The 24521-nt window shown below is 57.5% G+C and overlaps 1 protein-coding gene across 1 annotated transcript; it reads left to right on the forward strand.

Moving 5' to 3' along the window:
• Window positions 1–555: 555 nt before the first annotated feature.
• Window positions 556–24521, forward strand: LOC142460365 (protein-arginine deiminase type-4-like). Its single transcript, XM_075562485.1, has 16 exons — window positions 556–647; window positions 6559–6739; window positions 9459–9525; window positions 10168–10235; window positions 11347–11464; window positions 13390–13515; window positions 15313–15494; window positions 15620–15723; window positions 16488–16599; window positions 17748–17855; window positions 21323–21477; window positions 22176–22320; window positions 22514–22616; window positions 22935–23005; window positions 23467–23598; window positions 24288–24521. Exons 1-16 carry the CDS (start codon window positions 556–558, stop codon window positions 24519–24521), a joined length of 1998 nt encoding a protein of 665 aa, XP_075418600.1.

Here is a 24521-nt window from a genome sequence, read left to right on the forward strand (position 1 = left end):
TGAGTGGTGTGATCTCTCTGAAAAGCAGGTGGGGGGGGGTACCGACCTCAGGGTGAGTGGGGGCCAGTAAGAGTGACTGGTCCCGAAAAGTGTCATGAGCTACTCCAGGCAGAGTGCACAGGCAGGTGCCCGGTACACGGGACACGCCTGAGAGCAGAGCAAACATGTGAGCGACCCCGCTTGTAGAGACTTGTCCCAAGCCCCTCTGGTCTTTAAGTGTGCGGCCTGGGCTGTGACCTCTTGCTTAAAATCTCCCGGCCCCATGCTTGCTCTGCGTCCCCTGGTTGGCTGACGTTGGGCTGGGGCCATGGCCCAAGGGGTCAGGTCTGTTTCTTCCTAGAACACCAGGTAAGCTTGCTGTTCTTGATCCCGCCCCAGTAGTCCCAGGGAGAGCTCCAGGGCAGAGGAGGGCTGACCACACCTGCCCTGGGCCTGAGCAGGAAGGGGCTGAGTGCTGGGCCTCCACCGCAGGTGCTGACTCATGGTCTCTGCTGGGCCCTATAAAGGAACCAGCCCAGGGCCTTCCTGCAGCAGCAGGGACGAGCTAGCCCGACCATGGCCCAGGGGGCAATGATCTGTGTGACCCCGGAGCAGACCACCCATGCTGTGTGTGTGCTGGGCACCGAGTCTCGGGTGGACGTCTTCAGGTGAGAGAGGGGCCTTCAGAGGGTTGGGGGCAGGTCCAGGGCACTGGGGGACGAACGTGTGGCTGGCTCAGGCGCCAGGCTCCAGGAGAGCAGCTGGGAGAGAGGAGCCCTAGACCGGAGGGGCGTCAGGCGGGGCCGGCTCACCCCTGCCCGTACCAGTTCCTGTGGTCTCACCACAGAGAACAATTATGAGGTAGACAGGCCCTGCCTCCCCTCACCAGGGAGACAATGGGAGCTCAGAGAGGGGCTGTGACTGACCCGAGGTCACACAGCAAGTGTGGCCCGAGACCAAGGTTTGCGCCTGGGCCTCCTGACACACGTGGCATGGCTCCAGGGGCATTTGGTGATGCCACCCTTCTCAGCCGACCAGAGCAGTGTGGGCACCATGAGATGCGCCCTGTCCTACGATGGACTAGCCGGGCAGCATGGGGGCACCATGCCTCAGTTTCCTCATCTGTGACAGGGGTGTGGTGATAGCATGTCAAAGGGTGGCATGGTGCCTGAAAATGGAAATGTCTGTCAGGGACTAAGAGGAGGCTGGGGCATGGTGGGTAATTGTTTCCATTCATTCATCCATGCGCTCAACAAATGCTCCTTGATAAGGGCCGAGCCACGACCAAACTCCCGGGTGAGCGGATGGCTGAGGGCCCTGCCCGGGAGGACCGTGCAATTGCTAGTCCCAAAGCAAGTGGCTTGAACCACTGTGTGATCTGCTCCTGAAAGGTCTCCCTCTCACGGCCACAGAGTCGGTTCTGACTCACAGCAGCCCTGCCCCTGTGGGTTTCTGAGACCGTAACTCTGCGGGAGTAGGAAGCCTCATCTTGCTCGCCCAAGAGCACGCTGGTGGTTTCAAACCACTGACCTTGTGTCTAGCCACTCAACGTGGAATGACTTCCTCTGAGAGTCCGGCTGGAAATCCTGTGACACAGCTCTGCTCGGCGCTCCCTGGACCCTCGTGAGTCCATGTAGACTCGGAGGATGTCTAGCGATAGCAGCATTACCATTTAGCCGCCACGAACAGGGTCATCACGGAGCACAGGACAGAGCAGAACTGCCCCCCATGGGTATCTGGCAGCCCAGTCCTGAGCCAGGTGTCCTCTGGGCATGAGGGCACCTCCCCACAGCCAGCCAGAAAGCAGGGCTCGTTGGTCGGGTTAGTGGGTCAGGCAGACAGGCTATCACACGCAGGCCTCTAAGCAGATGCGCCCGGGAGGAGCCTGAGAACCAGGGAGGGTGACAGCCGGAGGTGGGGGGTGGAGGGGACATAGACTTCCCTTGTGGGCAGAGCTACCAGCTAGTCTGCAGGGCAGGCTTGCTGGCTGGTAACACCTGAGAGCGAAACCACAGAAGGTGTAAGCAGGCCCTGGCCCTGCCTCCCCACCCCCACCCCGGCCGGGGCAGTGGGCAGCAGCTCCAGTCACACACCCGGACAGTGGACAGAGACACTCCCCGACTCGGCAAGCCAAGGCCCTGAGCCCTGGGGACAGGGAAGAGCAGCCCCAAAGCGCATGGAATCCCCCCTCAGTGACAGTCACCCTCCTCCAGGGTGAGGGCCAGGTGGAGCGCAAGGGCCACTGAGGGGACTAGGCAGGGGCAGGAGCTGTTTGTCGGGCACATCAGGAGGACGAGGGTAGCCCACAAAGGGAGATCAGCTGCAGAAGCACCTTCCTCCTGGCCAGGAGTCTGTGCCAGGCAGTGCCCCGCTCGGCTGAGTCTCCCCAGCAGCAGGCGGGCAGAGAGAAGGCGAGCGGGCTGCTCGAGAGGGTACATGAGCGTGTGGGAGCCCAGGCCTGGGCCTGTGTGTGGCCAATGCTCTTCTCATGTGTTCGTTGAACGAATGGAAGAAAATCAAGGGCCGAGAGAGGCCCGTCACCACCTGCTCCTGCCAGTTAACAGGGAGAGCCTCCTTGCTGGTGGGAGCAAAGCGGGTGAGGGCCGGAAGGAGGGTCGGGGGGAGAGAGACAGAGAGGCAGACTCACCAACATGGGCAGCCAATGCTGCCCCTCACCCCGGTGTCGCCGTGGGCGAATCGCAAGGCTGCTAATTGAAAGGTCAGCAGTTGGCACGTCGCTGCGGCTCCCTGGGAGGACCCGTGCAGAGGTACAGCCTCAGATCCACCCACCTACCCCACCCCTGGGGCAGTTCTGCGCTAGCCTATGGGAACCAGAAGCAACCAACCGCAGTGGGCTTGGTTTGGGTTTAAGGTAGGCCACTTGGCCACAGCTGCCCCACCTCTCTGTTCCTTCAGGGAGACATCCTCAGAGGCAGATTCATGCCCACAGCTGCAAGGGGAGGGGAAGAGGAGGAGAGAACTTTCCAGAAATCAGTGAGCCACGCCGCGCGCTCACTGTACGCACTGTCTGGAACGCCCCTGTGAGAGGGGGTTCCTTCCTTTCAGAGTCACCTGAGAAAATGCGGGTATCACAGGGAGGTGGAGCCATAGCTGCTTCCCAGGTTAGCACCCCCTCCCTCGATGACCTCACCGCCCCGGAGCTGCACCTGGACGTGGGCGGCTGGCTCCCTGACCCACAGCTCTGCGCGAACCCTCCTCATCGCTCGCCCCCACCCACACTGCCAACCCTCAGCACTACCTGCCCGCCCGACCTGCTGACCGCAAAGCCTGATCCTCGTGACCAACCGGCCTCCCTCCACCCTCCCCAGCTCCCGAGCTCCCAACCGGAGCGGCGATTCCATGAGGTCTTGTGGCAGAAGCAGGAGTTCCGGATGGGAGCCCAGTGCCACCGCCTTGGAGCTGTGTGACCGTGGGCAGGGTGCCTCGGGCCTCCGTTTCCTCACCAGTGAAATGAGACGAGGGGTGACTGCTTGGCGGTGCTGCCGCGAATGTTCCACGGAGCCACCTGTGTCCAGGGCGGGGCCCTGGGCGTGTTTCCTGTGAAAGGAAACAGCAACGGGGCACCCACCACGGAGTGTCCTGGAGCTGGGTGGTAGAGCGGTAGGCACAGTGCCTAGCACACAGTAAACAATAAGTGGCATGATGGTGGCCGCACTGGGCTGCTAACCACAAGGTCGGCCGTTCGAAACCACCAGCCGCTCTGGTGGAGAAAGTAAAGGTTTTCTGTTCTTGTCAAGATGGTCAGCCTTGGAAACTCAGCTCCCCTCCGTGCTGCATACACTCGGTGGCTGTGAGTGTGATTCAGGGCAGGCCCTGGGTGGCTGGGGACGGGGAGCAGTAATCGTGCTGATGTACTTAGAGATTCGAGTCCAGCCCGGGGTGCCTTTGCAGTCCCCTGTCCATCTCTGTCCATCTGCTTCAGAAAACGTAGCTATCAGAGCCCCCAGAACAGGGTTGAGGCTGGTGGAAGCCCTGAGACTGCGGCCTTCAGTCGGTCTTCAGGACCAGAAGTGACCGGAACACAACGGCTCAACTCTCAGCCAGACAATGGCTCTCAAGGGGGACGCGGCACTAGGGAGGGGTGCACATCCTAGAATAACCTGCCACTGGAAATCACAAGGACAGAATTTGCTCCAGGGTGACGTTTAGAAGGTCAGGACAGGAGGAGGAACGGAAACAGGGGACACCGGGAAGAAGTGGATTGAGTGCGTTGTGGGAAGTGCAGTCCAGGGCATGAAACAAAATGTGTATGGATTGTTGAATCCAAGAATGACCTGCTCTGCAAACCTGCACCCAAATCACGATTTAAAAAAAAAGTCTTCAAAAAGCCCTCAGAAGGAATTAGTGCTAAGAGCCACCCTAGAACAAAAGGTAAGGCGTGTGGATGTAGAAACTGTTGAACTTGAACCTGGGTTTCTGTGCAGACTGCACCCAAAACACAATGAAATGTTGTTTAAAACCCAAATCCCATTCTGAGACTCAGCGTCGCCATGAGTTAGAACTGTCCTGACTGCACCTGGGTTGTCTGGACGGCTGTGCTGCCGGAACTGTGTCCATCCCTCAGTACAGCCCCGTGTGCGTGACGGCAGTCTCCGCCTCCGTGCCCATGTTTACATGACGGGACGAGGTGGGAACCAGATTCAAACCCAGGTCTGTCTCCTCAGCCTCTCTAATCAGGACCCTGACTTCTTTTTAATCCCCCATTCTTCTTGGGACCTGCCAAGCCAGCCCTGAAGAATTCAAAGGACTCTCCAGCCCGCCCCTGACCCCTCTCTCTCATGCAGCTCCAGGGGTCTTTGCTCTGAGCTGTCTCTCCCCCTGACAGCATGACTGTGCCTCTCCATTCTGCCGGGACCTACCTGGGCTCCCCATTGTCCACCATGTTGAATTCCCAACTACTGTGGTGGCGCTGAACACTGATTCTGTGTTCTGCTCACTGCCCCCCAGCCTTCCCCCTTCTTCACCTCTTCATCCCTCAGCTAAGTGGACCTCTTCCTCCTCCTGCCCAGCCCTCCTGCTGCCTCCAGCACGAGTCCTCCAGTCTCCTCGGCTTCTCACCATAGCAAGGGCAATCCGGCCCTTGACACATCACTTCACCCCTAGGAGCCTCCGCTTTCTCGTCTGCAAAATGGTAGCAAGGCCCCTACCCTTAAGGCCTGGATGGTCGTAGAGGATCACGTGTTGTGATGCTGCTGATGGACAAAGATGGATGAGGGAGAAACGCCTGGTCCTCTGCTTCCAAAAATCAGCCAATAGAAGTGCTAGAGTTCACAACATTCTCATCCACAACTGAGCGTGCAGGTGGCAGGCTTCCCCGTCATGGTCATGGTGCGCGGGGCTCCCGGGGACCATCTCGCTCGACCTTGACTCTTTAGTTTTCATTTGTCTCAAGAGTCCTTTAGCTTGATGAACAATGCCGCTTATTTTCAGCCTTCGGGCCTTCCCTTGCCTACCAGAGGAAGTGTGGCGGTGAAGGATCTCCTGGCCATGCTCCCAATCCGCCAGGGAAGCTCTGAGAAACTTCCCCGTTCACTGTGGGATTGTCTGCTTGTTGTTTCCCTTTACCAACTGCTTACAAAAAGATCTGCTCTGTTTGTCACTTCCCCCGGTTTCCTGGCTTGATCAGCCTGGTCAGAGGCGGATAATCAGGTTGATTATTCCATTCCAAGAATCAACTGGTAGCTTGTCGGTTTACTTGTTTTCTAGTTCCTAGGTTTCTGCCACCTTTCCTTTCTTTATTTTTGGGATGGCACACTGTTTAAAATTGTTGGTCTTTATTAGTTTTGTTCTTCAGAAAATAGAAGTACTGAAGACACAAACTACCACTTTTATGCCTCCCCTCTCCCCAGTTTACTTCTACTATTTTTTAATATCTGGTATTATTTATCCTTTGACTTGGCGGTCATTTTCAAGCTTGATGTTTCAAACTCCAAATGCACGGCTTCTGTTAGGGGACATCAGGTCGTGTGTGCGCGTGTAAGCCTCCGGATGTGCATATATACATGCGTGTGCGCATGTAAGCCTCTGGGTGTGCATATATACACCCGTGTGCACATGTAAGCCTCCGGGTGTGCATATATACACGCGTGTGTGCATGTAAGCCTCCGGGTGTGCATATATACACGCATGTGCACGTGTAAGCCTCCAGTGTGCATATATACACGCATGTGCACGTGTAAGCTTCTGGGTGTGCATATAGACACGTGTGTGCACGTGTAAGCCTCCGGTGTGCATATATACACGCGTGTGCGTGTGTAAGCCTCCTATGTGCATATGTACATGCATGTGCGCATGTAAGCTTCCGGATGTGCATATAGACACGCGTGTGCACGTGTAAGCCTCCAAATGTGCATATAGACATGTGTGTGTGCGTGGCACGCACATCTTCCTGCTACATTCCTAGTTCAGGTGGAAGCCCTTCCAGTCAGGGCCTCGCTCTCCCCTGACACCCTGACAGTGCCTACTCCCGTGATCAAGGCGCGGGCTGCCTGGCACTCCTGAGGTGAGAGTGGTGGGCCCGCTCCTTCCTCACCGGGTCTCTCCATCTGTCCCCCGCAGATGTGCCCCCAAAGGCTGCTCGACCTTCGGCATCACTGCTTCCCCAGAAGTGGTTGTGAAGGTGGCTCACAGCCCTCCACTCAAGAAGAACCCCAAAGCTTCCTCCAAATGGCCCCTGGACCCTGCGCTGGAGGTGACCGTGAACATGAACACCTGCAGCCAGAGCGTTAGCGACCAGAAGGTGAGTGGGGCCGCTGTGGGGTGGGCTCCGTGGAGGAAGGCCTTCAGAGCAGGAACTGCGCTGTCTGTCCCGCCTCGGTCCACAGTCCCAGCCCCGAGGCAGCCCCTCCCTCTGGAGAAGCCCAGGGTGGCTTGGCCCAACCCTAGCATCCTCATAGACGATGAGGCGGGGAGGCCAGGGGATTGAATGCCACAAGAGGGGTGGAATTTACTCACCAGGCCAAAGTGTGGTAGCTCCTTACTGCACTCCGGACTCTGCTGGGCACCGGGATACAGGAGAAAGTCAGGCAGATGCGGTCTTAGCCTCCTCGGGGCTCACAGCCCAGGAGCAAGGGCATCAGGTAAGATACAGGTAAAGAATGGCAAATGGCCGTGCATGCAGAATGTGCCAGGGGGGCCTGGTTCATGTCCCTGGTGTTCATTTTCTGAAGCTGCTCCGTGAACTGAACCACCAACAGTGAGCTTACAGCAACTGAGTTGTTCTCTTCCAGCTGTAGAGGTCGGGAGTCCGAGCTGAGGTCGGCAGGCTCAAGGGGCTCTGGGGGCAACGTGGTTCTTGGCTCTTCCAGCCCCTGTTGGTATTGCTTTTCCGGGACTTCTGGCCACACCGCTCTGTCCTCTGCCTCCATAGTCACATTTCCCCTCCTCTGTCCCTCTGCCTCACTCCTAGAAGGACACTTGCCCAGGGCTCACCTGCAAAATCCAGCACAAGCTCCTCATCTCTCATCTTAATCCCCTCTGCAAAGCCTGTTCCCAAATGAGGCCACCTGCACAGGCGCCAGCCTTCACGGAGATTAGGATGCAAACATAGCTTTTAGAGGACCACCACTGCGCCCCTATACTCCTTTGGCTGCAGATAGAGTCAGCAGGACCGTCTGGGGGTCTCACAGAGCGATCTAAGCCAAGGACCACCTGCTCCCAGCAGGCCCCTCCCTGGGAGCTGGAAGTTAGTTGTCATCAGCAATGGGAGCACGGAGCTAGCAGGTCTTGGAGGGGATGGTCACAGAAGACATCCAGGAAGGGGCTGAGGCGCACGCATGTGTGAGTGTGTGTGTGTGTGTGTGTGTGTGAGTGTGTGTGTGTGTGTGTGTGAGTGTGTGTGTGTGTGTGTGTGTGTTAAACTGAGGGACAGGATGAGAATGTAATACTGCTAAATCTTCTCTGCTCGGAATTATGGGTCTGCAAATGCAACTCTGGTGGGAGAAGACCCTCACGGTTATGAGATATAAATAAATCATAATATACATTCTCATGACTGGACACAGTCCCTCCAATACCACTCCCCCCGCCCCTTAAAGGAACTGTCAGGAAGGAGCTACCGTATCAGACGAATCACTCGCGCATGGCTATTTATTCCCCTGTGCCTGCAGGTGGTCTGTAGGTAAGAGCCATCCGACAGTGCACAGCCAGACCCCTGATCAAAGGTAGCAATACTGATCACAGATTACTTCCCTGGGGAGGGCTCAGGGACCTCAAGGTCAAGTAGCACTAGGTCAAGACCACGACTCCCTTCACTGCTTGTTGCCTGTGTATGATTTGACCCATTGACCATGCAATATGCTCGCTGTGGGCCGTGTAGACTCTTTGAAAGCTCTGTGCCCATTGGAAAATATGTTCACGTCCTCAGTCCCGACATAGGGGCAAGGGCCCCCAGTGCCCCACTGCCTAAATCAATTTCCAAAATCATAAAGCTGCCCCTTAGGACCCGTTCGAGTGCTGGGGACCTGTACCCCCCCACGTGGGAGAGTGGTCCACGCAAGTGGGAGCTGTGAGAGCGGAGGTGGTCTGTGTGTGTATCCTAGAAGAAGAGGGTGCAAAGCAGGCTGGAGAAATGGAGGTCGTTCTATGTGGCAAGCGGGAAGGGTAGAGAGGGAAGTGAGGGAGAACTGGAGCCCCTATGAAGGGCTTAGCATCAAGGACCTCTTTTTCGGGGGGGCAACAGGAAGCCCGTGGACCATTTCCAGCCCAGGAGGAAAAGACTGGAATGTATGTGTTAGAAAGCCCCCCCTGCTCTCTCACTCACTCTCTCACTCTCTCATTCCTTAAAAAAAAAAAAAGAAGAAGAAGAAAGCCCCCCCTCCTGCCCCCCAGACTAGAGCACAGCAAGGAGACAAGAGAGACTGATGTCTGTATCCATCGGAGAGGCGACCTTCATTAACCACGACCCGTCCCTGGCTCCCCACTCTCCAGGGCAGGTCCAAACCTGTCAAACTCCCCGGAGCTCCTCTTCCTCCGGGGGCAACTCTTGGATTTTGCTTGGGAGACTTCTACATGGGAATATCCATTCGGATGCTTACCCTTCCTCAGGACAGGCTCGGCCATCGGATATGGCCTCCGCGATGTTGAACTTCAAAAGGGGGGGGTGTCTCTTAATCCCCCCAGCCCCCATTCTGTGGAGACCACTCCCACGCGAAGCTGCTGCGCCTCTAAAACACAGGCCCTGCTCTCTCTGAGGTCTGGTTCTTCCGGGCGCTCCTGAACCCCTCTTTCTAGCCGAGCCACTGTCTGCGTCGCCACTGAGCTCCTTTGTGCAATACCTGTGTTACTGGAGCTGCTTGCCAGCCTTTCTGCCTGTTCGGATGCTCTCCCTACAGCTGGGGGCCAAGTCTGGGCCAGCCTCGTCGCCGCAGTGCCCAGGCCTGGGCAGGCACAGCGTGGGGTGGGGCGCAGGCAGGCAGTGTCTGTGGGAATGCATGAGCGGAGTTTTTCGTGTCCCGCAGGTTTGGATTTCCTACTTTGGAGCGCAGTCTTCACAAAGCCAAGCTCTGCTCTGCCTCACCGGCGTTGGTAAGAGATGGTCACAGTCCCGGAGCACCGGCCTCCCCGCCCACCACACACACACACACACACACACACACACACACACAAGATGGCCTTACAGGGCTTCACATGAGACCTGTTGGAGTGACTGGGAATTCTTTCTGAAACTCCGGGGGCTGGTCAAACCTCGAGGGCCTGGCTTAGATCACAGTGTGCCCCCCTGGAAGGAAGGGGGTGTCTGGTCATAAGCCCCCATGGGTAAGGTGACCAGATTTTAACATTGGTAAAGCGGGACACCATGGATAAAACTCATATCCTGGCGAAATAGCCACATGGCAGCCAAAAACCGTATACCCTAGCTTGTCATGTGTTCTTTCCAAAAATCGGGACTTTTTTAAAACGCCGCGGGACATGGGGAAAATTGTTAAAAAGTGGGACGTCGGGTCACCTTACCCATGGGATGTCTGAACTGCAGCCTTAGCCTTTGGGGCTGTGGGAAGGGGTCCCTTGAGTGGAGACAGAACCTATGTCCCCTGGGAGTGGAGACAGAACAATGCTCCCACCCTTGGTGCACAGTATCCTGAAATGGGGGCCTGCCCGGTCAGAGCCAGGGGAGTGCCCCACACTGTACCCTTACCAACCCTCTCTTCTTGTTTGGTGGGATTTCAGAAATCTCCCTGCTCGCTGACATCACCCGAACAGGCAAGGTGACGCCGACCAGAGCCCAGGGCCCTCAGGTACCTCGCCATCTTTGGCCAACGTCCCAGATGCTCCCTTGACTTCTGCTGGGGGTCCCCCTAGTGGTGATGAAGAGAATGGCCGTCTGCCTCCTGTGTGCCAGAGTGACAGGAATTGGCCCAAAGAGATACTCGGTGTGGACCGAAAAGAAGGGGAGAAAATCACCTCTGGTGTTTCGACGTGGGCATGGGCATGCACCATCTTCTCAGGACTAACTGCTCCACTTTGCACGGTGGGGGCCTTTCGGAAGCAGAGCACCAGGCCTGGATCCCAAAGCACCTCGGGTGGTCTTGAAGCACCCACTTTGGGGCTAACCCACCTTTGGGCCTGGCCATTGGGGACATATGTGTCCCTGCCATTGCCTGTCCCCCGTCCCCAGGGTGGCAGTAATGGCAGGGCGGGATAGGAGGGAGCCCAGCGGGACAGGATGCGTGTGGAGGAAAGAGGGGCCCGTCGGAGTGGTCTGAACCCTGGGTCCGTGGACAAACTTTAGGGTGTCCCTGGCCCCCCACAACGACTTTGTGGAATCCATCGACAGGGGGAGGGTGGGAGAGCAGGAAGAAGATTCTGGGGAAATTACCTGGAATCCGCCTTACCTTCCCGCTCACTCTGGTCCTCCCCAGCGGTGGTGCTGGCTCTCTGGAATGGAAGGTGTCAGCACCAGGCGCTTCCCCCAGGGCAGGGCCGTGGAATTCACTTTCATCTGTGAACTCACAAGTGTCCGGCTGCTAAGAATAGACCCACACGAATGAGTCAATGAGTAATTAAGAGTTCGTGTAGTCGGAACTATTTAGATTCGAATCTTGACATCAATATTGAGCTCAGCTGGGTGTGTGAAGTCAGCATTTTTTTTTAAGTTGTTCAAGTCCGTTCCACTGACTGCAGCACATTTTGAGAAACAGTTGGGAGTGTATTTCCAGGGTGTGTTTATGGGTTTGTAAGTCAGCAAACATCCCTCCTGGGATCAAAGAATTACTTGATGTGGGAGCAGGGGGTGTCACCTGCCAGAAGCTGATGAGGTGATGGGGCACATGGCTCTGTTCCACTCCCACAGAGAGTAGGGGCCCCCTGCAGTTTCCTAAGCAGCCCCCCTCTCCTCGGTGTCCACAGGGGGCCTGGGCCTGGGGCCCCAGCCGACAGGGAGCCATCCTGCTGGTGAACTGTGACAAAGACAACCCCAAATCCTCGGCCATGGACTTCGAGGACGATGGGGTGCATACCTGCAAAGGTAAAGACCCAGAGGCTTTGTCCTGGGAAACAGGGCTTTGTCCACACGGCCCGCGTCGCGTCGTGTCATGTGCCAGCCTCAGAGATAGTGCTCTTTGTCCATGTGTCCATTCCAGAGGTGCAGAAACGGGGACTGCCCATGGTCACCCAGCAGTCAGAGAAGAGCTGAGACCAACACTGAGGCTCCTCTAAGCTCCAGTTCCCATGACCTTGACCCCTGTCCAACCCAAACTTCTGCTCTTAGAACCTAAAATAACCCCACATGCATGTCAGAGCAGGTCCTGCTCTGAGCCCTTCAGAGCTAGGAACTCTTTGATCCTCTCACACTAAACTCAGACAGAACGAGGTCCTCACCCCCATCCTTCAGGTGGGGAACAGAGGCACGGGAGTTTAAGCAACTTGCCCGTGGTTACGTAGGTAATAAGAAGAAGGCTCAGGATTTGAAACTGGCCTTCTGACACCAGACAAGTTTGGAGCACAAGGAGGGTGGTAGACTGGACAGGGGTGCAGCCCCCTGCCCCTCCCTTCCCCCCCAGATACATCTCTGGGCTGCTGAAGTATGGCAGGGATGTATGGGGCGTGTGCTAAGAGGGTGAGGCTGGCAATGCCGGGGCCATGGCTGTAATCTTCTTGGGGAGTTTCTAGAACAACAGTAATGGGCAGACTGTCAAGTTGGCTTGAGTCTAGGGGGAAACTCCTCCGTACAGAGTCCCAGCCTGAAAGAGTCACAACCAAATGCAGGGTCCTTTGTGAGTCCGTACAGGACGCCAGGCACTGCAGCACGCACGTCGTGTTTTATATGTACCCACATGTGTACTTATGGACATTGCCTCACTCTACCTGCATAAAAAACCCTAAGGGTGGCCACTGAGCTTAGCTCTCACCTTGAGATTCTCCAGAGAAACAGAGCAGAGACATACTTGCTGGTCACTGTATGTGTTTATGAAGAGAGAGAGAGAGATGGACTTACTTCAAGGGCTTAGCTCATGGGGTTCCAGCATCTGGGGACCTCAAACTCTGTAGATGAGCTGGCAGTCTGCAGACACCCCGAGACTTCATCCTGAGACCTCGGCCAACAAGAGGAGTCCAGAGTAAGGAGAAGCCTGGACTCTACCAAGATCTCTCTGCTGTCTGGAGGCTGACCACCGCCCGGACGTCACCTCTGTCCTGACTACAGAACCCTAGATGACACCGTGGAGAGGGATCACACTCTAGTGTGTTAGATGACACCGTGGAGAGTGATGACAGTCTAGTGTGTTAGAAGACACCGTGGAACAGCAATTAGTCTAGTAATTGGCCTAACCACTGGAAGCCAAAGGCAAGGCCAAGTTGACACACAGAATGAGCCCTAGTCCCCCAGTTTTACTGATGAGGCACCAGGAAACGAGCTCCCTTTTCCAGCTCACATGGTTCCATGATTCCAGCTTAGCTGATTCCACAGCTCTGAGCTCCTGGGCTCGGCACATGCCTATCAGAAACGATTGCCTGACCATCATCCACCGCACCCCTCAGCCGTTACTGTTCCGAGTCGGGTCACAAGGTTCCCCTCCTGCCCAGGACAGAGGGAGGAAGCTCCACCCCGCCCACTCTGCAAGCCACTATCAAGCACCTGCTGCCTGCTCACCACTGTTCTAAGTGGTTCTTGGCGCCGGGCGCTGGGGGCACAGCCGCAAAGAAGTGAACAGTGTTCCTGCCTTTGCCAAGTTGACATCCTCGTGGAGGAAGACCCCAAACCCCACATCCATCCAGGATGACAAAGATCATTTAAAACACTGGAAATAGCATGGGGAACAGAAAATAGGGCCCTCAAAAATGGGGGGTGGAGGGCAGCGAGTGCCCATTAGAGGTGGCTAGTGGGAGATTAGCCCAGTGTCCATGCAGGTCCAGCCAGCCAGCGGTCTCAGGCCACGCCCATTGTCATTCCAGACCTGCAGGACATGTCCATGATGATCTTGAACACAAAGACCCCCCAGGACTTCTTCACCAAGTGCCAGCTGGTGCTCCACGTGGCCGAGTCGGAGATGGACAAAGTGCGTGTGTTTCAATCCAAGGGTGCGTTGTCCTTTGCCTCCATCTGTCTCTGAGTGTGCCTCCCTGCCTGCCCCCTCCAGCGGGCACAGCCTCACTGGGGGCATCCTGAGTGCCACGATGTGCCAGGCTCTAAGAACCAGACAGACAGCATCCAGCCACTGTCTTCTAGAGGGGACATGGAGACGTTGTGAGCACACGAACATACGCACGCATATACACACAGACAGACAGACACACTCATATTCAGAGAGACAGACATACACAGAGACACACGCAGACGCACACAGGCATGCACGCACACACATACAGAGACATGCACACGCAGACGCACACATAGATGTACATACGCACACAGACACGCCCAGAGAGAAGGTGGTAGTAAGCTCTGTGCAACAAGCAGCCTCCCTCGGAGCCACTTTGAAGACTGTGCTCCACTCTCGCTGCCCCTGTCTCTCTCTCACACACGGGGGGGTCTTAATCCACACAGACTGCATGCTTTGACCATAATGCAATTCCCAACACCCTGCTAATCAAATGCAAACCCATTGCCCCAGAGTCGATTCCAGCTCGCGGCAAGCCCGTCTGAGCAGCACCGGGCTCCACGGGCTTGCCAGTGAGTGGCTGGTTTCAGAAGCAGAGTGCCGAGGTTTTCCTCTGGGTAGACTTGAACCGCCAGTCTTTCTGTGAGCAGGCCGGCGCATTAACCATTTGCCCAGCAGGGCTTCCCCCTGCTAATGAAAGGCATCAGTGATTGCTAAGTGCCACCCTCGGCTCCAGCCTTGGGGACAGAGCAGTGAAGAGCCAGCCCCACCCTCGGGTCACCTTGGAGGGCTGAGCACACTTCTAACAACGTGGAATACGGAGTGTGTCCATGGAGTGGGGGGCAGTCCGAGCGTAGGGGGAAGGCTTCCCAGGCGGTTGTCACTGGGGCAGCAGGGAGTGTGGGACTAGCAGATGCTGGGCAGCGAGGAAGGGCAAGCCAGGCACAGGGCACAGGAAGCGTGAAGGCCCTGGGCTGAGGGCAGGCCTGTGGGCTGGTGGACCCTGGGCGGCTGCTGGGACTGGAGCAGGGTGTGCCAGGGGGGTTTGGGGGTGAGGGCAGAGAAGAGAGGGCAGCTGGAGCAGACTGCGGGAGCCCCATCGGATGGCTTGCCCCGTTCCTGCGGCTTTCGGTGGTCTCTCACGGCCAGAGTAGAGCTGCTGCGTGGGCCGGTCAAGGCTTGGGCTTCAGGAAGCAGCTCGCCAGGGCTGTCTTTCAGCGTACCTCCCTGGATGGGCCCCAACAGCCAACCTTTTGGCCAGCTCCATTCTTTTTCTGTGCCACAGTAATTCCACTGACCTTCATCTGCCACGCCCCACCTCCTCCAGGAAGCCCTTCCTGATCCTCTGGCCTTCCCTCCATCACAGCCCCTCTCCCCTCTGTTGTTTGGAGGCTGCTTCTCCTGCTTACCACCCTGTGCACTTTGGGGCGAGGACAGTGACTCTCTCCAGTGTCCCCAGGTCTCCACTGAGGTCTGGCTGGAACAGATGCTCAGGAGTGAATGACTATGAATGAGCCATAGGGTGTTCTGGACTTCCTGTCACGTTCCGAATGGCCAACGTACCTCCATGACTCCCTTCCCCGGCGCCCCCGGCCCAGGGAGTAACAGCCCACCTGGACTTGGGCCCTCCACTTCCACGGGGCAACACCAGCCCTACTTGGCTGCAAGGACCATCCCGTGGGGCCCACGCAGTGGCCTGGGGTTGCTCCCACACCAGAGAGAAACAGGGTCTGCAGAGGTGGGGCACAGCCCTGAGTCTCCCCTGCCCTTCCCCTAGGCGGTGGCAAGTCGCTCTCCAGGCCCAGGATGGTCCTGGGACCCAAGCAGTCCTCTCATGCCCTGCAGCTCTCCGGTGGCCAGCAGAGTGCCATCTTCCACGTGGAGGGTCTCGCGTTCCCAGACGCCAGCTTCCCGGGGCTCATCTCCCTCGGAATCTCTTTGCTGGACACCTCCAACCCAGTAAGCCAAGACAGCAGCTCAGGGTGGGGCCGGGTTGTGGAGGGGGACCCCAAACAGTCTCCAGGGAAGCGGGGCACGTTGGTTAGACCCTGGAGGGTGTCCTGACCCTTGGCCCCTTCCCACAGGAAACCCCCGAAGTCCTGGTTTTCCAAGACCACGTGACCTTCCGCGTGGCCCCGTGGATCATGACCCCCAACACCCAGCCCCCACAGGAGGTGTATGTGTGCAGGTGAGGGCCACAGGGACAAACACGGGGGTGGACTCCTTACTCCCACCCCTGGGCCCCAAGCTCCCGCACCAGAAACTCCTGGAAACCGGCTTACGGTACATGTTCCTGGCCACCCCTGACCTGCTGGGCCTCACCTCTGGGGCTGCCCTAGGCATTGGTCCTTGGCCTGAGAGCCCCTGGCAAGTATGGGGGCCCCAGGCAGTCCCTCCTCTTCACTTCCAGCTGCTTCTGGGGTGGAGGTATGAGGGCAGCTTGGGTCAGACGTCTACGTTTGGGTCCCTAAGTGTCCCCAGGTGGGTCGAGGGACTCCCTCTCTGCCATCGGTGACGCGGCTTCCTGTCCCCGGGGAGCCCTGGTGGCAAAATGGATACGGGTTGAACTGCTAAGCGCAAGGTGGGCAGTTTGAAACCACCAATCACACCAGCTGCCCTGAGGGAGAAAGATGAGGCTTTTTATTCCCCTAAAGGGTTATCATCTTAAAAAAAAAAAAAGAGTTACCTTCTCAGAAAGCCACCGGGCGGTCCTCCTGTATCGTATACGGTCACTATGAGTCTGAATTGATTCGAAGGCCACGCGTGAGATGGGCAGACTGGAAGAGTCTCTGGAGTGACTGCCTCCAGCCCCTCCGCTGCCACTGCCCCAGCCTGGGCTCTTGCGTCCCCTAGGGGGACACCAGGCTGTCCAGCTTGCCCCTCAGAGCCTGGCCCTGGCCACTGGCCGAATCCAGGACACTCGCTGAGGGTCTGCCTTTCTGCTCCGCCCAGCTTTTTGGAAAACAAGGCCTTCCTGAAGTCCCTGAGGGCCCTGGCCAAGAAAGCCAAGTGCAAGCTGATCATCTGCCCTGAGGCAGAAAACAATGATGACAAGTGGATGCAGGTAAGCAGCTTGGAGGGTCCAGGTGCTCTGGGCACTTAGGTCTCCAAGGCTCCAACCCAGTGCCTTGCCAGGCACCCTTTCTCAGACAGGCAGGGAGCTGGGAGCCTCAGGTCAGTGAGCCAATCAACGTGGGCTGTGGTCCACTGCATGCCCACCCAGGAGCATTGCTGGCTCTCAGCCCCCTGTTCAGGCCTCCTCCCCAGCCTGCCTCAATGGTCCAACCCCTCTGGCTGCCACCCTAGCTTGTTCCTGCCCAGCCACCCCCGACGGCCCACCTCCCACGGCCCAGTGAGCTCACCAAGCAGAGGCCGGGCCTCAGTCAGCTCATCATTCCCCGTGGGTCCTCCCTGCCGTGCCCCTGCCCACACCTTTGTCACTCTATGATGTCAGGGATTGAACCAGATGAAACCGCCTACATGCCAGCACTGCTTACCTAGGCAAATGGCAATTTCACACGGTTCCACTTAACAAGAGACTTATGCCCAGGAGCACGTCTGCCTGAGGTACTCTGGTGGCTTAGTGGGTTACATGTTCCCACCCACCCTCCCACCGCCCCTCCCATAAAGACTGGCAGCCTGGGAAACCCCGGGGCAGGTCTACCCTGACCTATAGGGTTGCTAAGAGCCGGCACTGACACGGTGGCAGTGAGTTGAGTTTGGGTTATCACATCTCCCTGCCAATAAGACACAGGTCCTTTGAAGCAGGATCTGTACCAGACTCATCTCCAAACCTCCTGCCCATGCCCTCGGTGGGGGCTTTTATGCCCCTCCTTTGGCACAGGCCGGGGTGACAGAGGAGGGGGCTGTTGGTTCCCTCCAGGCCGCCTTCCTTCCAGGAACCCTTGTCTGGCTCACCCCAATAGTATGAGGTGCCCCTCCCCACAACCCCACAGGCCTCCCGACTTCCCATCACCCTCTACCATGGGTGACAGTTGCCCAGCTGCCTGGCTTGGTCACTTTCAGATGCAGGCTCCTTAAGGTCAGGGTTCCAGCCCCCAGCCAGGGCACCCAGCAGGAGTGGGGGTGAAGGGTGAGCCAGGAAAAGGCAGGATGTGGGGGTGGGGGGGGTATGGAATGTGAGACTCAGTGGACAGCTCCACGCCCCTCCCTGCCCCTTGTCTCAGCCACGTTCCTGCTTGCCCTGCCCAGGATGAAATGGAGATTGGCTACATCCAAGCCCCACATAAAATACTGCCTGTGGTCTTCGACTCGCCCCGGAACAGAGGCCTGAAGGACTTCCCCATCAATCACTTGCTGGTACCCGAGTGGGGGTAGGGGGGGTGGCCTGCTGTCCAAGCCTCCCGGCCTTCCTTCCTTAACCAGCCCCCCTCCCCCCCACACACACACACACTGAGCACAATCCCTGCCTGTTCAGCCTGGGGCAGGGCTAGGTGGGCCAGTTCTTCTTGCTCTTGTTGGATGGTAAAATCTGGCTCATTTCGCAACAGCCTGCAACAACCTTTGCACCCAGGAGCTCACCTTGTCCTCAAAAGGCACAGGGCAGCCTCCAGTGCCCTTGATGGACTGGGCGGGGGTGGAGCCAGAATCGCTACCTTTCCCAACAGGCATGTTGTGTTGTGGGGTAGGGGCAGGGTCTAGTCTGCGGGGCTCCCTGGTGGCTTTCAGGACCAGACTGGTCATTCTCTGATTGTGAAAATATTGGCCACAGGCTGTGTCTACATGTCTGTGTGGGTGCCCAAGTGTGGGAGTGAGGGTGTGAGTGTGTGACGGGCTGGGTGACATGTTGGTGAGTCTGGTTGGACCGTCCCAGCAGGTGCACGCAGACACAGCGAGAATACCAATAACCACCACCGAGATGAAGCCGGTGGCCCAGGTGTTCTCTTCCCGGCACAAAGCACTGACTGACTTAACTGACTTCGCCCAAGAGCCTTTTATGTGGATGTCATTCATTGGCCCAAAGGCGCTCTGGTGGTACAGTGGTGATGAGTCAGGCTTCTAACCACCAGGTCAGCAGTTCAAAACCACCAGGCAGCTCTGAGGGAGAATGATGTGGCTTTCTGCTCCCATAAAGTTATTGTCTCGGAAACTCCTATAGGGTCCCTGTGAGTTGCCACCGATTCGATAGCAATGAGTCTTTTCTTTTTTATATGAATAAACCCATTTCAGAGGTGGAGAGGCTCAGGCTCTGGGCATGCTCTTGGAAGACCCTCGATCAAAGCCCTTCCTGCCCCTTGAGTTCGGGTGCCCAGGGAACGGTGCCCAAATTTGCACTGGTCAATGGCTTTTCCAGGAGCATCCTGTGGGCACCCTGCCCACAAGGAGGCTTTGAAACTAACCAACAGCTTGTCCTGTCATCCTCTTTCCTCCCAGCCAAGCCCTGGGCCTGGCGGTAGGGATGCCGGGATTCTGCTGGGTCCCAGGGTCTGCTCTGCCCTGGAGTCAGGTCAGTGTTGTTTCAGGGTCAGCAGAACCAACATGACCCCTGCCCCGTGGCTTCGCCCTCCCTCGCTGGTTCAGAGCCTCATTAGACACTCTAGACGTGACAAACACCCGCTTCTCTGGCCCAACAAGAAAAGCCTTCTGACTCCTAAAGGAAAACGCCCGGCAGACGACAGACAGACAGACGCATCAGCCGAGCTGTCTTCCCCTTTCCCACAGACTACCTCAAAGAAAGACAGCCGCGGTGACCTCGTGGTGGAGCACAGGCAAAGGATGCCCACTCCACTGCTCACGATGGGAAGTTAGGGTCAAAGCCGAGCTCACCACCAGGCTTGGCCCCGGCCCACCGGCCCAGCTTCATCTCGGGCTCTCTCCCCACAGTGGGCCCGCTGGGCTCCCAGCAGCCCCCCCAACTGCCCTCACCTCTGAGCCGTTGCATCTGCCGTTCCGTTCCCTCTGCCTGCAATGCTCTTCCCCATTCACATCGCGGGCTGCTTCTCGAGTTCTAAGTCTCAGCTTCAATGCCCTTCTCATTGACCTCAGGAGGACCCCCTAGCCCAAGCCCCGCTCTCTCTACTTCAACCTCCTGGTTTCTTCTAGACAACTGTGTTATAATCCATTGGCCAGTTCGATGACTTATTCTCTCTCAGCTAGACAGTAGACACCATCAGGGCCAGGGCCGGGGCTGCTTTCCCCGGCACTAACGAACTCTCTGCCATCAAGTCGATGCCAACTCATCCTGGCCCCATGGGACTGGGTAAAACGACTGCTGCGGATTTCTGAGACTGTAAGGCTTTACGGGTGTAGAAAGACCTCACCTTTCACCCACAGAGAGCCTGGTGGTTTCAAACTGCTGGCCTTGTGGTTAGCAGTCCAATGCGCAATCCATTACACCAGCAGGGCGATGCATTGAGTGCATTTGCTGTACCTCCAACCCCCAACCTCACTGCCGTTGAGTCGGTTCTGACTCATGGTGACTGTACCGGGTAGGGTACAGGGTAGGATAGAACTGCCCCTGAGGGTTTCCAAGACTGTAACTCAACGGGAGCAGAAAGCCTCATCTTTCCCCTTCAGAGCGGCTGTTGGTTTTGAACTGCCAACTTCACAGTCAACAGCCCAACATTGGAAATCCGTCTTCATAACACCCAGTGAGAGGGAGGCAGAGGGCCAGCGCTGGGGGTGGGGGGGGTGAGGCGACGGATGTGATGAGCGGCTCAGGGATCACACTGATGCTCATTGAAGTTAGAGGAGGGACTGTAGATGACTAGGACTACAGAAGGTTCCCCTAGAGCCTCCACCAGTGTCCGGATGGTGCAGACCGTTAATACGTTGGGCAGCTAACCAGTGGCGAGTCATGTTCACTCAGAGGCCCCTCAGAAGAAAGGTCTGGTGATATACTTCTATGAAAACTAGCCTTTAGAAACAGCTCTATTCCGACAAACCTGGGGCACCATGAGTCAGAGCTGATGGGACAGCCTCCTCCAGAAGGAACCAGCCCTGCTGACACCTCAACTTAATCCCAGTGGGACTGAGTTTGGGCCTCTGACCTCTGGAACTGTGGGCCGATGCATTTGTGGAAATGCATTTGTGTTGCTTCAAGTTGCCCTGCAGGCATCCCAGCAGCCCCAGGGAGCTCACCCAGGGAGCTGGAGGTCTGTCCCCTGGTCCTGCATGAAGACCCACGTGGACATGCCACGGCTATTCTGTGACTCTCAGTCTAGCCGAGATGGAGACCCAGCCTGGTGTGGCCAGGCTCCTGCCATGGAGAAAACTCTGGTCCTGGCTCTTCCCCAAACTGGCCTTGAGCGAGCCCTGCCCCCACTGGGAGCTTCTTCCTTCATCTCAAAATAAGGATGGGAGGCTCCTTGACAGCTCGGTTATTAAGAGAGAAGATTCACTGTGAGGCTCGGGGTGGGGTTTTCCATGCTGGAGGAGGACCCTGACCCCCTGGCCGAGTTTGAGCTCTGGCCAGTGCCCTCCTGTGCAGCCCCCCTCGGCTGTCAGCGTTGCTATGAACAGGTTGCAGCTGAGCTTCCAGGTGAAGGTGGACTAGGAAGAAAGGCCTGGAGACCCCCTTCCAAAACTCAACCATATGGCGGGGACGATGCCGGGGCTGTGGGTCAGCAGCTAACTCTAAGGTAGCCAGCAGCCAGGCTGGTGCCCTTTCAGAGTTCCCACCACCATTCATGATGCCGAAGCGCTGGCGGGGCATTAACCACGGGGGCCACGGGATTCCTCCTTGTGACCACGTCCATCTTGCAGTCGTGGGCCTCGCTTGCGGCTCCTCACGCAGGGATTCTCAGTGCATGCCTCTTCCGTGGCAGGGCCCAGATTTTGGCTACGTGGCTCGAGGGACCCAGGAGGATGGGATCACCAGCCTTGACTCGTTTGGGAACCTTGAAGTGAGCCCCCCGGTCACAGTCGGGAAGAAGGAGTACCCGCTTGGCAGGATTCTCATTGGAAGCCACAGTTACCCCAGGTGCAAAGGGGAGGGGTGGTCAGGGCCCAGAGGTGCCTCTGCTACTTGCCCCAAGCCAAGAGAGCTCACTAAGCTTAAGAGACTGTGAGAGGAACCAAAGTCCAGGACAAGGAACGTGGACTTTGAGGCCCATAGACCTAAGCTCAAATCTTAGCTCCACCTCTGAGATTCACTGTCAGGCAGTGAGTAGTTCCTGAGCGTCTGCTGTATACCAGGCATCCTGCTCACTGAACTCACTGCCACTGAGCTGATGCCAACTCATGGTGACCCCAAAGGGCAGGAGAGAAATGCCCCTGTGGGTTTCCGAGACCCGAACTCTTAATGGGAGTAGAAGGCCCCTTTTTGCCTCCCCAGGGCTTCAAAGTGCTGACCTTGTGGATCTCAACCCGATTCCTAACCACTACACCACCAGGGCTCCTGACAGGTCAGACTGACCCCAAGCCCCACTCTTTTCCACATCCCCAGACAGCAGAGGTTCTCAAGCTAAGCTCTGGCCGGCTGGCCCAGTTTATCTTAGTCATTCTGTGCCTCGATTTCCAGGCAGGATAACCATCCCCAAACTCCACTCTAATAAAGGGGCGAGGCATTCCGGTCTCTGGCATCTCTCCACTAGATGCAGGAGAATCCTGACCCCTTACCAAGTGCCCTGCCCCTGCTGATCACCTGCCAATCACACGCTCCTCTCCCCTGCATTGCAGCCAAGCCAACCGGGACATGCACCAGACCCTGCAGGACTTCCTTGCGGCCCAGCGTGTGCAGGCCCCCGTGAAGCTCTATTCTGACTGGCTGAGTGTGGGTCACATTGACGAGTTCCTGAGCTTTGTGCCGGCGCAGGACCAGAAGGTACAATCTGGAGGCCTGCCTGGAGGAGGCCGCATACCTCCTTCCTGGGTTCCTAGGTCTGACTCTCTTTCCCTCACCACTGGGTAGGGCGTGTGGAGGAGGTAGCCAGCCTGGGACCAAGTCCTCCCCTCCCACTCCTTTAGCCAAGCCCAAGGGCAACACTGACTTTTGAATTCGTGTTTCCCACCTCCAGGGTTTCCGGCTGCTCCTGGCCAGCCCCCGGGCCTGCTACAAACTGTTCCAGGAGCTGGAGCAGGATGGCCACGGGGAGGCTGTGATGTTTGAAGGGGTCAGGGGTAAGTGGAGCGTGTCTGTGCCCCCCCACTCCCCCTGGGGCCAGGGCAGGCGGGCAGGTGACCGCAAGCTAGACAGAGAGCTGCAGATCTGTCAGGAAAAGCCAGGCGGATACGTCCTCCCGTCTTAGCACGTGTGCCCAAGGTGTCTGCTCTGAAAAAAGCATTGCTTCCCAGCGTGCACGGCGACTCATGCGCGAGGCGTTAGTTAGTGCTCGCCCCATTGTGTGGCTGGGAAAACAGTCTTCACAACACCGCCCGAGAAGAGGGAAATGGACCCCTGAGCTCATCTGTTTTTTGTTGTTGTTTCCTCCATGACAGGAAAAAGACAGCAGAAAATAAAGAGCATCCTATCGAACAAGAAATTGCGAGAACATAATTCATACGTGGAGGTACAAGCCAGGGGAGGCCAGCCTACCTCAGCCACCTTCCCTGCAAGTGGGGGCGCAGGGCTGGAGCCTCCGTGGGCTGCATGTTGGATTCATGTTGGTTGGTCCCCTGGGGGCCATGGGGCCATCCCTTAGGGTTCCTTTGAAGGAGCGTCACCAGAGAGAGGGCTCAGCCACCTGCCCCGGCACAGGGGGATGCACAGGACGGACCAAGTGAGGCAGAAGGGCAGCCTGAGAGGCCAAGGGTTACTGTGATGCAGGGCCCAGGAAGATGGAGACCCAGAACCAGAGTGAGAGGCAGAGACGAGCTGGGCAGGGGGTGGGGTAGGGTGGTCCTGCACCCAGGCAGAGGCACAGAGCAGAGACAAAGAGGAGCGAAGAGGTCCTTGGAGTGCTAGGGTGCTGCCAGGCCCGGGCACTGCCCTGAGGGCACTGTGTGGACTCAACATTCCCCCACCCCGCAGAGCTGCATCGACTGGAACCGGGAGGTGCTGAAGCGGGAGCTGGGCCTGACGGAGCGTGACATCATCGACATCCCCCAGTTCTATGAGCTCCACAAGGGACCCCACACAGCTGGAGCCTTCTTCCCAAACATGGTGAGGAGGGGCAGCCAAGAGACCCGCAGTGGGGAGGCCCTCAGGGGCCTGGGATCTGTGCAGCTCTTCAGTCTACAGAGGAGCCTGGGGGCATAATGGTCACACACAGAGCTGCTAACTGCAAGGTCGGCAGTACGAAACCACCGACCGCTGCCCAGGAGAACAACGGGCTTTCTACTGCCATCAAGAGTCGCTGGCTCGGACACCCGCAGGGGAAGTTCGAGCCTGCCCTTTGGGGTTGCTATGAGTCAGCTGGGGGTTCTGTGAAGACACAGGAGGGAGCTGAGTGCAGGCAGTCACGGCTGCCTCCTAGAGGAGGTGGCGCCTGAGCTGAGCCTTGAGTGATAGACAAAAGTTGCCAGGAGGTCTCCGGTGGGGAGGAGAGGGCATGTTGTGAGCAGGGAGCCTGGAGTTCTACAGGTTTGGGATCGTCCTAGCCCAGCCGGATGGTGTTACACAAGGTCCCTCATCTAGACAAACCCACTGCCATCGAGTCAGCAGGGACTCATAGCAAGCCCAGAGGACAGGGGAGAACAGCCCCTGTGAGCGGCCAAGATTCTGCTTCACAGGTGTAGAAAGCTGTGTCTTTCTTCCAAGGAATTCCTGGTGGTTTTGAACTGCCGGCTTGGGGAGCACAGCCCCATGTGAAGGCAGTGGTGCCTCTGACCTGGGATCCTGCCTCTCTGTAGGTGAACATGCTGGTGCTGGGCAGGTTCCTGGGCATCCCCAAGCCCTTCGGGCCCCTCGTCAATGGCCGCTGCTGCCTGGAGGAGAAGGTGCGGTCCCTGCTGGAGCCGCTGGGCCTGCACTGCACCTTCATCGATGACTTTACCACATACCACATGCTGCACGGTGAGGTGCACTGCGGCACCAACGTGCGCCGGCAGCCCTTCCCCTTCCCGTGGTGGAACATGGAGCTCTGA

This window comes from Tenrec ecaudatus, chromosome 1 (genome assembly GCF_050624435.1).
Source record: "Tenrec ecaudatus isolate mTenEca1 chromosome 1, mTenEca1.hap1, whole genome shotgun sequence".
Classification (NCBI taxonomy): Eukaryota; Metazoa; Chordata; class Mammalia; order Afrosoricida; family Tenrecidae; genus Tenrec; species Tenrec ecaudatus.

Excerpts from the sequence above, each read along its gene's own strand:
- LOC142460365 (XM_075562485.1), top strand. The coding sequence starts at position 556 with ATGGCCCAGGGGGCAATGATCTGTGTGACCCCGGAGCAGACCACCCAT. Across the intron at positions 9,526-10,167 it reads GCTCTGCCTCACCGGCGTTG|AAATCTCCCTGCTCGCTGAC; the intron begins GTAAGAGATGGT and ends GTGGGATTTCAG. Across the intron at positions 10,236-11,346 it reads CCAGAGCCCAGGGCCCTCAG|GGGGCCTGGGCCTGGGGCCC; the intron begins GTACCTCGCCAT and ends CGGTGTCCACAG.